The sequence below is a fragment of the Equus quagga genome, chromosome 10 (genome assembly GCF_021613505.1).
Source record: "Equus quagga isolate Etosha38 chromosome 10, UCLA_HA_Equagga_1.0, whole genome shotgun sequence".
NCBI classification, from domain to species: Eukaryota; Metazoa; Chordata; class Mammalia; order Perissodactyla; family Equidae; genus Equus; species Equus quagga.
Window position 1 is genome coordinate 83,722,901 of NC_060276.1, and position 11,915 is coordinate 83,734,815.

Sequence of the window (11,915 nt, forward strand, 5' to 3'; positions counted from 1 at the left end):
CTCACACGTGGAATCTAAAAAAGCCAAACTCAGAGAAACAGAGAACAGATTGGTGGTCACAAGAGGCAGGAGGTGCGGGGTGGGCGAAGGGGTGAAGGTGCTCAGAAGGTAAAAACTTCCAGTTATAAATAAGTCCTGGGGAGGTAACGGACAGCACGGTGACTACAGTTATCAATACTGTATCGTGTATTTGAAAGTTGCTAAGAGAGTAGATCTTAAAAGTTCCTATCCCAAGAAAAAAAACTCCTGACTATGTGAAGTGATGGATGTTAACTAAACTTATTGTGGTAACCATTTTGCAACATACACATACAACAAATCATTATGTTGTACACTTTAAACTTATACAATGCTATATGTCAGTTATATTTCAATAAAACCAGAAAAAATATTACCATATATATCAAAATGAAACCGCATTGGGATGCAGTAACATATGGACTTTTTAGTTAGTACATCAAATTGTAAGATCTTCGGATTCAAAGAAGGAAGAACGTTGAACGTATGTGAAGAGGCCTGCGGCGACTGTCACATAACATAAGTCCCCGTGGTCTGCATCGCTGGGAAAGTCCCAGGCACTGTTTTTACTACTGTGATTTGCTGCCAGCATTCACACTTGGGAGTAAAGCTCCTATTAGTGAAAAGAAAGGTGTAACATTTTCCTCCATCAAGTTCACAGATACCCCTGACTTCTACCCAGGGTAAGAATCTGCTTTTGGGGTAAATTCTGGACAGAATCAGGATACCACTGGGAAGATTGAGAGAAGAGGCAAGACCTCAGGAAGCCCTTGTGAGTGCAGACGGACGTCCCGTAACGTTTCTTTCCTTGCTGTGTTCGGGGCTTGTTGCAGGTTCCCACTCGGTGCGTGTATGTTCAGGACCCGTCGATGAGATAGTCGAAAACAAGTTCATCAACGTGAGTTTTGGTTTTCCTGACAGCAAACAGCTTCCGAGTTGTAACAGACTGCCAGGGAACTGGAGGTCAAAGGAAAGGAAAATTTTAAACAAAACAATATTTTCCTGCTTTCTTCTACTATAATTATTGTTTACTCAGCCACTAACATTTTTGTGAAGTTTTTTTCCTACTTTTATTATGAACCAAAAACATACAGAAAACTACATAAAACATATATATGTTCAGTTCAATGAGTAACAATCTGGTGTTATTTTGTATAATCGTAGGATATTCACACTGCTGTGTAACTCTCCACGTGAACACGCCCTGATTTCATGATCCACTCCACAGTTAATGGATGTTTGGGTTCCATCTAGTCTGTGAGTTCTACAAACAGTGCTGGCTGGAAACAGTCTAGTACTCGTTTCTTAGGAGTGCAACTGGCAGGCACGTAGCTTCAGTAGATAACGCCTGACAATTTTCCACAGTAGCTGCACCATTTATGCTGCCATCAGCATATCTGAGGGTTCCAATTGTTGCGTATCCTGCCAGATGCTCAGTACTGTCAATCTTTTTAGTTTTAGCTTGCATTTCCCTGATGAGCAGCTTTTCACGTGCTTACTGTCCACTGTCATATTTTCTTTTCCCTATTGATTTACAGGAGCTTTTTAATATCAAGGATACTATATACAGGGATTGTAAATAATCTCTCCCCACTGAGCTTCACCATTTCATTTTGTTAAAGGTGTCTTTTTTACTTTTTTAAACAAAAGACTTGGTCTGAATAAGATGCAAAGCTACTGTCAGAGGGACATCCTCTAAAGTGACATCCCAAGGATGAGAAGCCCTCTGGCACTGACAGGTTTAGCTCAAACTGGTCCCTCACACACCAGGCACAGGCCCACCTCAGGGCCTTTGCACTTGCTGTCTCCTCTCCCTGGAATGTTCCTCCCCTAGATAAACACCTGGATTCCCTCTCTCATCTTCAAGTCTCTGCTCAAACATCACCTCATGAGGCCTTCCATGACAACCCTTGTAAAAACTGCAAACTGTCACGCCTAGAATTCCTGATCTCTTTACCCTGCTTTATTTTTAAAATTGCCATATCCTGTATCACTTTTACATATTGCATACATAAAATACATATGTGTATACACACATATATTACAATACGAGCTATACAAATATACAGTGAAATGCAAGCTATCGTGTGTGTGTGTATACAGCGTGCGGACACTCCGGCGTTCAGCCTATGTTGTTCCCCCTTTCCCGCACTAGCAGCTCTGTGAGGGCCGGGATATTCGCCTGTTTGGCTTACTGCTCTATCTCCACACCTGAAACAATGCCCAGGCCCAGCATACAGTATGTGCTCAATAAATGCCGACTGACTGCCTCAACACCTAACATGGAAAATGCTTAAAGCAGTTCCTGGCATACAACATTGCCTGCTTAGGGAAGGTTTGCTGATTGAAATCTTATCAGTTGGCGTAAGAATTTCAAAGGTGAAATTTCACTGTTTTTTTTTTTTCTCTGAGGAAGATTAGCCCTGAGCTAACTACTGCCAATCCTCCTCTTTTTGCTGAGGAAGACTGGCCCTGAGCTAACATCTGTGCGCATCTTCTTCTACTTTATATGTGGGACGGCTACCACAGCATGGTGTGCCAAGCGGTGCCATGTCCGCACCCGGGATCCGAACCGGTGAACCCCGGGCCGCTGAGAAGCGGAATGTGCGCACTTAACCGCTGTGCCACCGGGCTGGCCCCTACTGAGTTTTTTTCTTAAAGGTGTCCTTTATTCAAACTCTTAGATAAAAAAGCAAATTTACCTTAATGTGTTAAGGTGAACAATTCATTTCATTGTCTTCCACCTACTCAAGAAAAAGAAAAGGGACTTAAATACTTGGCTAAGCTCTTCCATTCATTACACTTGGTTTTACCCACTGGTTTTTATAGCCATTGGGAAGCAGGGAAGAGGATTTTGGCCCCAGAAGCCATGTGATTTGGGGGCAGGAGGGGCACACTGGGAGGGGGTCACTGCGGGCACAGCAGGCCTTGGGCACCATGTTTCCAGACCTCAGAGGCCAGCAGGGTGTGGCGTGGTGGGGCGGCCAGGGGCTGGGGCAACGTATCCACTGTGCTGAGGGGGCAGTCCTGGGGCCGAATCTCCTTGGCTAGCCGCCCCTTCTTCTTCAACGTGCAGGCCTCCTGGTACGGTGGAGAGATGGGGGGCTGCGTGGGCGGAGTATACTTGTACTCTGAGCCGTCCTCTAGCTGCAGGGACACATTGGGGGGAGATGGTGAGGACCTGGGATCCTAGGACGGTGCCCTCCATCCGCCTCCTGTTGGCTGGGCACTCACGTCCAGCGGGTAACTGCGGTCCGAATCATAGGAGCTCAGGTCTCCACAGGTCACAAATGGCACAATGATGCGGGTGGGACCATCTAATTGGTTGAAATCTGGATCTGACAAACAGGGAGAAATGAGACAGGACAGGGCTGGGGTGCCTGGGGTCGGTCATGACTCAGGCTGCAGCATGGGTACTGAGGGCTCCCCATGGATCCACCAGCTACTCTCATACGCCTCCACCAGCAATCCTTCATTGGGTTCAAACCACCTCCTCAGGGAGGCCCTCCAGGACCACCCCACTTCTTCCTGCACCACACTTATGTCCACCTGCCATTCTATCATACGCTGCCTGGACCTTGTCTCACTCGAGCCTGCTAGCTGCAAGAGCAGGCTCTGTCCCTTTTCCCACTTGGGGCCAGGCTAAAGACCCTCGTGGGGCAAAACTCCCACACAGGGTTGGGGTTTCCATCTGTAGGGTGGGTGACTGAGTCTTCCTAGGCTGGGATCTCCTTAGGTAGGGAGAGTCTTCACTGGGGCAGAACTCAGGATCCTCCTGGGACAGAATTTTCACCCGGCCCAAGACGTACCACTAGGGACTAGGCCGAAGATCCTCCTGGGACAAAATATCCCTAAGGGGAGGACTTTCCACGGGAGGGTGGGGCTGAGGATCCTCTTGGGAAGAATTCCCACGAGGAGCAGTCTCCACCAACAGGTGGGGCTGAGGGTCCTCCTGAGACATAAACTCCACAAGGGGGCAGAGTCTCGCCAGGGACAGGGCTCATGGCTCAGGCTCTCACCGTAGGAGTGGTCCAGCAGGGGTTTGGTCAGGTCTGGCAGGAAGCCCTCAGGGGGGTCATAGCCCCGACACACAGCAAAGGCCTCTGTGGGTAGAAGATGGAGTGAGGGGCGATTGCCACCCCTGCCCCAGGCAGGATGCGTCCCTGAGATTTGCAGCCGCCTGCTTGGCCCCTCCAGCCCACTGACCAATGCTGGAGTTCCGGCTGCTCCTGGGCTTGGCACAGAGCACGCTGGAGAAGAAGACACGCAGCTGGCTATAGATCAGCGTCACATCCCGGCCTCGGAAGATCTGCAGGGTGAAGAGGCAGAGATGGAGGCATGAGGGAGGCCCTTGGGGACCCCACTCTACCCCTCTACCTGGTTCCCCAAGGCTTACCTTGGCTACAAAGCAGCCCCCTGGCTTCAGGACGTGTGTAGCAATGTTCAGAGCCTGTGGGCAGGACAGATGGCTAAGGCTGAGGTGGAGACAGCCAGGAGGGGGCCAAACTGAGGCAGGGGCAGCCAGGGTTACTCACGGCTAGGAGGAGCTGGGCCTGCATATACTCATCAACATCATGGAGGCCAGTTACTGCAGCAAGAGGAAGAGCATTAGCAGGGCTGTCTAGTTCTAGCCTTGCCCTGTCCCAGAGATTAGACGCTAAAAACATTTCCCAGGCTCTCACACTGCTAAGGTTCTGCGTCAGAATTAATGTTGGCCAACTGGACGCGTACTCTGAGCTCCTAACCCTTAAGAGCTCATTCTAATTCTCAAAACAGTCTTATATGCAAGGACCACTATCACCATGTCTACCTCCAGTGCAGACCGCTCCTCTGGACTCCAGACTCAGACCAGACCCGACGTCTCAGACTCGACACATCCGAAACCAAGCTCCTGGCCTGCCTGCCCAAACCTGCTCCTCCCAGCGTCTTCTGCACCTCATCTGAGCCTTCCAGTTGTTCAGGCCAAAACCCTTAGTCACCCGGGACGGCCCCCAGTCTTTCCTCACACCCACGTTCAAGCTATTAGCAAATCCTGTCGGCTCTACTTTCAGACGAGCTCCTGAATCGACCCTCCTCTCACCTCCACCACTGTGCCCAGTGTTGTCACTCGCCTGTACTACTGCACTGGCCTCCTCACCTCTGGGAGCCCCGCTTCCACACTTGCCGTTCACACTGCTCACAGGAGCCAGAGGGGTCATCACAGCCCGAGTCAGGCACGGCCCTCCTCTGCTCACAGCTCTCATCTCAGTGAAAAGCCAAAGTCCTCACTGCGGCCTTCAAGGATCTGTCCCCCGTGACCTCACCTCCTACCACTCCCCCCTCACTCACTCTGTCTCCACCTTGGCCACCTCACTGGTCCTCACATGCCAAGCACTCCCCCATCTCAGGGCCTTTGCATGGGCTGGTCCCTTTGGCTGGCTTGTTCTCCCCCCTGGCCCACTCCCTCACCTCGAGGTCTTCGTACTAAAGCCAGCGAGGCCTTCCCCATCCACTTTATTGAAGACCCCAACGGGTACTCCCCACTGCCCTCCCCTTTTCATTGTTCCCACACGGTACCTATCACCTGGTGACAGGCTACATAGATCAATCTTTTGTTTCTTTTCCAGCTGCTCCCACTAGAACAGCAGCTCCCTGAGGTCAGAGATCAGTGGAATTTTATTCACGAATGTTTTCCCAACATGTAGAACAGTGCCCGACACACAACAGGTGCTCAGCAAACGTGTGCTGAATGGAGGACTGACTGCTTAAAGAAAATCGGACGGAACTGGATGGCTGCAGAGGGCTGAGAGACGAGAAGAGGGAGGGGTGGACAACGGACAAAACCAAAATGGTAGAGTGTGGGGAGGGAGAAGGCAGAGGCAGAGGCAGAGAGCAGGCAGTAGGGGCAGCAAGAAGTTGCCAGATGTGGAGAACAGCTGACAGGGGAGGGGAGCGGCAAGGAATAGTTGAAGTGGTGAAAGAAGCCAGGAGAGGTGGGAGATACAGAGAAGGACATACACAGGGCCCCCGTCTGACCTCCCAACCCCTGCTGTTTACCATCAGGAGCCCCGTCGCACACCACTAGGTCCGCGGGGCAGCCCTCAAAGTGCCGGATGATTTCCTGGGCAGTGGACAGCTATGGAAGACAAGGAGGATGAGTGGCCCCAGGGTTCCCCTCGCCTGCAACCCTCTAACCTCACCTGCCCCTGGGTCAGCCAAATCCTCAGGCTTTGTCTGTCTAAGACTGGGCTCCATCCCTGGGGACCTGGTGTCATCATCTGTTGCTGTCTCTCTGTGATGATGACCTGCTGCCTCTGTTTCTCTGCTGTTACAGCCTCTTGGGTTCTCTCAGTTACACATTCTCTCTCTGCCTGTCTTTCTCAGTCTGTTTCTCTGTCTTTCTCTCTCTCTTTCACTTTCTGTAGCCTCCACGTACGGGGGGTGGCCTTTGCCCAGGATACACCCCAACACCCCCAGCCATGCTCTCACCTGGGTGATGTCCCCCTGGATCTGTAACACACCTGGTAGAGGAGCCATAGCCTGAAGGTCCACAGCCACCACATGGCCAGACCCCTGGCCCCTGTGGACAACATGGCCCATGTCAGCCCAGTTTTCACTCCTGGCCTGCCCTTGACCTAGCCTGCCCTCCCATCCCACCACCTGGGACTCCACACTCACCCAATCTTCTGGCTCAGCACCTGACTCCAGCTGCCTGGGGCTGCACACAGGTCAACTGCCCGTGTCACGCCTGAGCACACACAGGAAGGTGTAGTGGTCAGTTGCACCCCCCCCCTCCAACCCGGGGACCCTGCCAAGTTCACCCCTTTCCCCTGGGGAGCACCCACATCTATCCGCTGCCCAGGTGCCCGACTTCTTTTGAGTATCTGCCCAGCTTCCTGCCTGGTCCCTGCCCCATAGACCCTCCAAGTCAACCCGCCTACCACGGGGAGCTCTGCAGACCTAGCCCACTTGTCCATTCTCTTTGCCAGCCCCATCCCCCAGGGACTAGCCCGCCACGTGGGGACCTTGGAAGAGTTGGAATTCCTCGTCAAGTTGTAGCAGCTTGAAGGCACTGCGGGCACGCCAGCCATTCTCCTTGGCCAGGCGGTAGTAGACATCCCGCTTGTCCTTCGACGTCCGTCCCATCTCACACACTGTTTGCCCGGCGACCTGCCAACAGCAAGCTGATGCCACCCCGTATCAGTAACCAGGTGAGTGGGCCACCACCTACCTCTGCAGGGCAGCGAGAACCACACAAACCAAACTGGGCTCATCGGACTCACATGACAGCTCATTCAGCAGACGGGAAGACTGAAGCCCAGTTGCTGACCCCACCAGTGTGCTCTCAGGCTCCACCACTCACCCCACAGGCTCCCCTACAACTTACTCCACAGACTCCATCATTAATGCCACCGATCCCCCAAAAGACCCCACAAACCCAACACTTATCTCATAGATGACCCATTACTGACCCTGTCAACCTTCCACTGCTGTCACCCACACTCCACATATTAAACCCTGCAACTCTCACTATTAACCCTTCTTTGCCCACCTCATCCCCATTAACATCTTACTGACCGTCTCCCCAGCTGTCCTCGTTGCCTCCAGATTCATGTAGCCCTATCAGCCCCCCTTTAATCCCTTGCTTTCACCTCATTATCCTAACACTATCTCCTTGCACTCCCCACCCCATAATCTTTCTCCCCGATGAAATGATTAGGCCCCTGGTAATTCCTTTACTACTATATCCTTACCAACCCCCCATGATGCCTGGAGGATCACGGCCTATTAACTCTCCATGAAGCTCTCAATTACTATGATTTATCAGCCCCCATTAACTTAGCCCTCCAAGTGATCCCTCATAGATCACACCACCAGGCCCCTGTAACCCGTGCATTATCGCACACTCACGTTAATCTCTGAGGATCACACATCAGTTCTCCATTCTCCCCTCACTGCCCGCCTTGCCCTCCCATAATCATTTGATGATCACACCCCAACAGCTTACTATTATCCTCTCTTTGCTCACTTTATTCCCATTAATTCCTCGAGAGTCATGCCATGACCGCCCACTAAAACTCTTTGACTACAACACCCCTTTGGCCTCTCATTCGCTTTTCTTTGACCACTGCCCCCTTGAGTTCCTTGATCATGACCCCCACTGGCCTCTATTATACCCTCCACAGCCTCACGATTATCATTTCAATTACTATGCCCCACGGCTCTTCATTAACTCCTTGAATATGATACCTCCATCAATCCCTCAGGGGTCACACCCCCATCCGCCTCCCATTATCTTTCGGTTGCCTACTCTACCACCCCTTCATTAATCAATGAACACACCTCCACCGGCCCCCATGAACATGTCGACTAAAACACTCCTATTAGCTCCCATTGATTCCCTGATAACACTCCCATTACCCTCACGCAGCCCACCAACCGCCCTCCCCATTAACAGCCCTCTGACCACGCCCCCGGTCCCTCCTCATCATTACCTCGAAGACCATGTCCCCATTGGGGCCTCCAGACGTCCCCCCGAGGCGGCTCCGCTGATATCTGGACCCCTACGACCCTCTCCCCCCAAGTCCTCCCCGCACAGTGGTCCCTTTCTACAGACAAACATCGGGTCTGGAGCCCACGTGGCGCCAGCCGCGCGGACTGCACAGCCGCGGCGCCGAGGGCGAGCTCCCCTCCTTCCCTGGCCGCGGGATAGCGCAGGCGTGCCTCAACCGTCTCGGCCTGGACCCACGTCCTCCGCACCCCAGGGCCTACCTGAACTTTCCGAGTAGGGAGAAGTCGGACGACGGAGGCCGGTCCGCGAGCAGTCCGAGCTTCGGCGAGCGCGCAAACCCGGGGGAAATCGTAGGGCTACAGTTCGTTTCTTAGTGGCTCCCAATGCCCGTCGCGCATGCCTAAGGGCTACGGCAGCGTGGCAAGCCTGTCATCGTCGAACGTGGAGGCTCCGGCGAGGTCCGGACAGGAACGTACAGCGTGAGTCCCGTCATCTTGTGTCGACGTAGCTGGTCTTGCGAACTACCGTTCCCAGAATGCAACGGCCACGACCGGCGCTGCTGAACTCGCGCACTGCGTAGCTGAAACGCCGCGAGGCACAAGAACTGACTCTCTTCTTTTGTTCCAAGGTTTAAAATCGACTTAATCCCCGCCCCTCCCTTCTTGGACAGTGGTAGTCATTGAGTCTGTGGACTACATTTCCCAAGATGCAACGAGCACGACGGCACCCATTCATTTTAGGCGTGGTGCGAGGTGAAATTACCGCTGGGGTCATTAACGTGAGAGTGAGGAAAGTGCGTTAATGAAATGCGCGGGCGCGCGGAAGCTGTTTTGCGCCAATTTCGAATCCACTTCCGCTAGTTGATAGCGCTTCCTGAATTGTACCGTTTTAGAACTTGGCAGTTTCTCTATCTGTAAAATGGGGATGATAAGTAGTACAGACTTCACAGAGTTATTCGGGGGATTGAATAGGTGTAGTTCAGAACATTGCCTGGCCTTTCGTAATTCTGTGTTCTTCAAAAATTTTTAACTCCGACCCACAAAAAGACTATACATGGCGACCCAGTACACGAGCAAATATGATCATGGAAACATTTATTATAGCGTTTACTATGTGCCAGGCACTAGTCTAAGTGCTCCTGGGTGGTGTGCTGGTAAATGGTTAACAACAGGCTCTTTGGAGGTAGCGAAGGAGGAAGGCTTGATTTCTAACATTTCTATTTTCCATGGTTTACATGATTCACATACTATCATCTTGTTAGATTTCAAGTTATCAACGTGTAGTCACGGAACACAGAGTTCAGAAGACATGCAGTAGTGCACCATTATGTCATATTTCTACCATACAGTTAAAATAGGGGTAAATGCCCTCAAGAGCATAGAGAATAGTGAAATGTAGTAAAATAGTAAGAAAGTGAGGAGTTTCTAGTATTTATTACGTTTAAAACATCTAATTTATTTAATTGTAAGTTTATATCATTTCATTTTTAATAATAACTGTGTTTAACAACCACTTCGCAAAATTCCTGAAAATTAAACAAGCGATCTGCAAACGTGCCAAGTAGGCTCCAGCACACTGCTGAGTTCTTCCTTGAACTCATTTTAAATCCTTATGACAACAACATGAGGTAGTCACTGTAATTTCCCCCAGTTTATAGATGAGGAAACAGATGAGGGAAGATATAAATTACTATGTTAGGTCTATAAACATATATGCCTTTTAATATGTATGTGATTATATAGAAATACAGTGATGCGTAATATTTACTAGTATATAAATTATGTTATGTATTAGTAAACAAATATAATAAATACAATATGCTATTATATGTAAATTTAAGGAAGTATATATTTATGGATGTTTTTTAGTGTATATATAACATATGTATCATTTTTTTTTAAGATTTTATTTTTCCTTTTTCTCCCCAAAGCCCCCTGGTACATAGTTGTGTATTTTTAGTTGTGGGTCCTTCTAGTTGTGGCATGTGGGACGCCGCCTCAGCATGGCTTGATGAGCGGTGCCATGTCTGCCCAGGATCCGAACCAGCAAAACCCTGGGCCGCCAAAGCAGAGTGGGCGAACTTAACCACTCGGCCACAGGGCCAGCCCACTATGTGTCATCTTATACATATAATATATAAATATGTATGCTGATATGTATAAATATGCTAATATCCATGTATATTTGTTTACTGAAGTAACTGTACTAAATATAAATATACCATTAAGTATGTAAATATATAATGTTATGTTATTATGAAGAATAATAAGGTAGGGTGAAAGAGATGGAGGCTAACAGAGGGGTTGAGTTGCTATTTTAGCGTGATCAGGGAGGGCTTCTCTGAGGAGGTGACATTTGGGCTGAGAGCTGAAGGGGAGCACCCCCTAGGAATATTTGGAGGAAGAGCATTCCAGGCAGAGAGAACACCAAGTGCAAAGCCCCTGACACGGGAACAAGCTTGGCGAGTATTCAAAGAACTGAACAATTGATTCATATTCCTTAGAAATGTGAGCTTCACTAGGCAGGGATTTCTGTTCTGTCTTGTTCACTGCTGTTTCCCAGGCACCTAGAATAGGGCCCAGCACACAGTTGGTGTTCAGTAGATGTTTGTCGAATCCACCCTTTTGTCGCTTTGTTCCTTCATTCTTTCCTCAGTGGTGTGTTCTGCATCTATGCGGGGCCCGGGGAGGCGTAGACAGACGCGCAGAGACACAGAGAGCACCTCCTGGGGGAGTCTCCATAGCCAGAGAGGAAGCAAGAGCTTGTCAGCAGAGCTCCAGAGCCTTGTGGGGGCGGTGGGAACACGCTCCCCTGCGGAGGTGAGCAAGTGTGAGAAAGCCAGGGTTCAAGCCACCAGGCCCCCGCTGGTGCCAGGCATTGGGGGCCCATGTTCACCCTGTGGGACACTTCCCACGTCCTGTTTTCTTGCCTCTCACAAAGAGGATGTTTAATTTTTCGCAAAGAAATTTGCTTCCTCCAGCAGGGCCGGGGGACTGGGGGACAGGATCCAGGCTCTGAACTCCGCAGGCTGTTCCCGAAATAGGGTGTCGGCCTGCAGCTCCCACCCGGCACCCCACTGAGTGTAAAGGTGTCCTCCCCTCAGCCTCCTGAAGAGGTCAAGGAAGGGGGAACTGCCAGGCCAGCTCTGTACCGGAGGGCATCTTATCACGTGAGGGAAAGACGGGGTGGTCCAGGCGCAGGGGACTAGACACTGACTCAGAAAGCCTTGCTGCCCAGGGGCTGCTTTGAGGGACGGAAGAGTTACTCAGTGGGGAGCCTGCATGAAAGGAGAGATTAGAATCCGAAATGCAGCCTGGTGGGGCGCTGCTTTCACCGGCGAGAAGAATTCATTAATTCCTTTCACAAATCTTATTGAGCAATTACTGAGTGTCCAGCGAGCATTGTT

At 50.7% G+C, this 11,915-nt stretch overlaps 1 protein-coding gene across 2 annotated transcripts; it reads right to left on the minus strand.

Moving 5' to 3' along the window:
* Positions 1–430: 430 nt before the first annotated feature.
* FTSJ1 (FtsJ RNA 2'-O-methyltransferase 1) lies at positions 431–9,013 on the minus strand. Of its 2 annotated transcripts, none has more exons than XM_046674020.1 (13): positions 8,770–9,013; positions 7,023–7,181; positions 6,676–6,745; positions 6,487–6,577; positions 6,055–6,133; positions 4,554–4,606; positions 4,415–4,468; positions 4,225–4,327; positions 4,038–4,121; positions 3,253–3,350; positions 2,968–3,165; positions 2,721–2,762; positions 431–975 (listed from the first exon to the last, which is right to left on the minus strand). In XM_046674020.1, the coding sequence occupies exons 2-12, from the start codon at positions 7,141–7,143 to the stop codon at positions 2,730–2,732; spliced, it is 984 nt and encodes a 327-aa protein (XP_046529976.1). In that variant the 5' UTR covers positions 7,144–7,181; positions 8,770–9,013; the 3' UTR covers positions 431–975; positions 2,721–2,729. The 2 variants fall into 2 exon arrangements, with proteins under 2 accessions (XP_046529976.1, XP_046529975.1); XM_046674019.1 differs by having other exon boundaries at positions 3,253–3,356; positions 8,770–9,012.
* Positions 9,014–11,915: the final 2,902 nt, after the last annotated feature.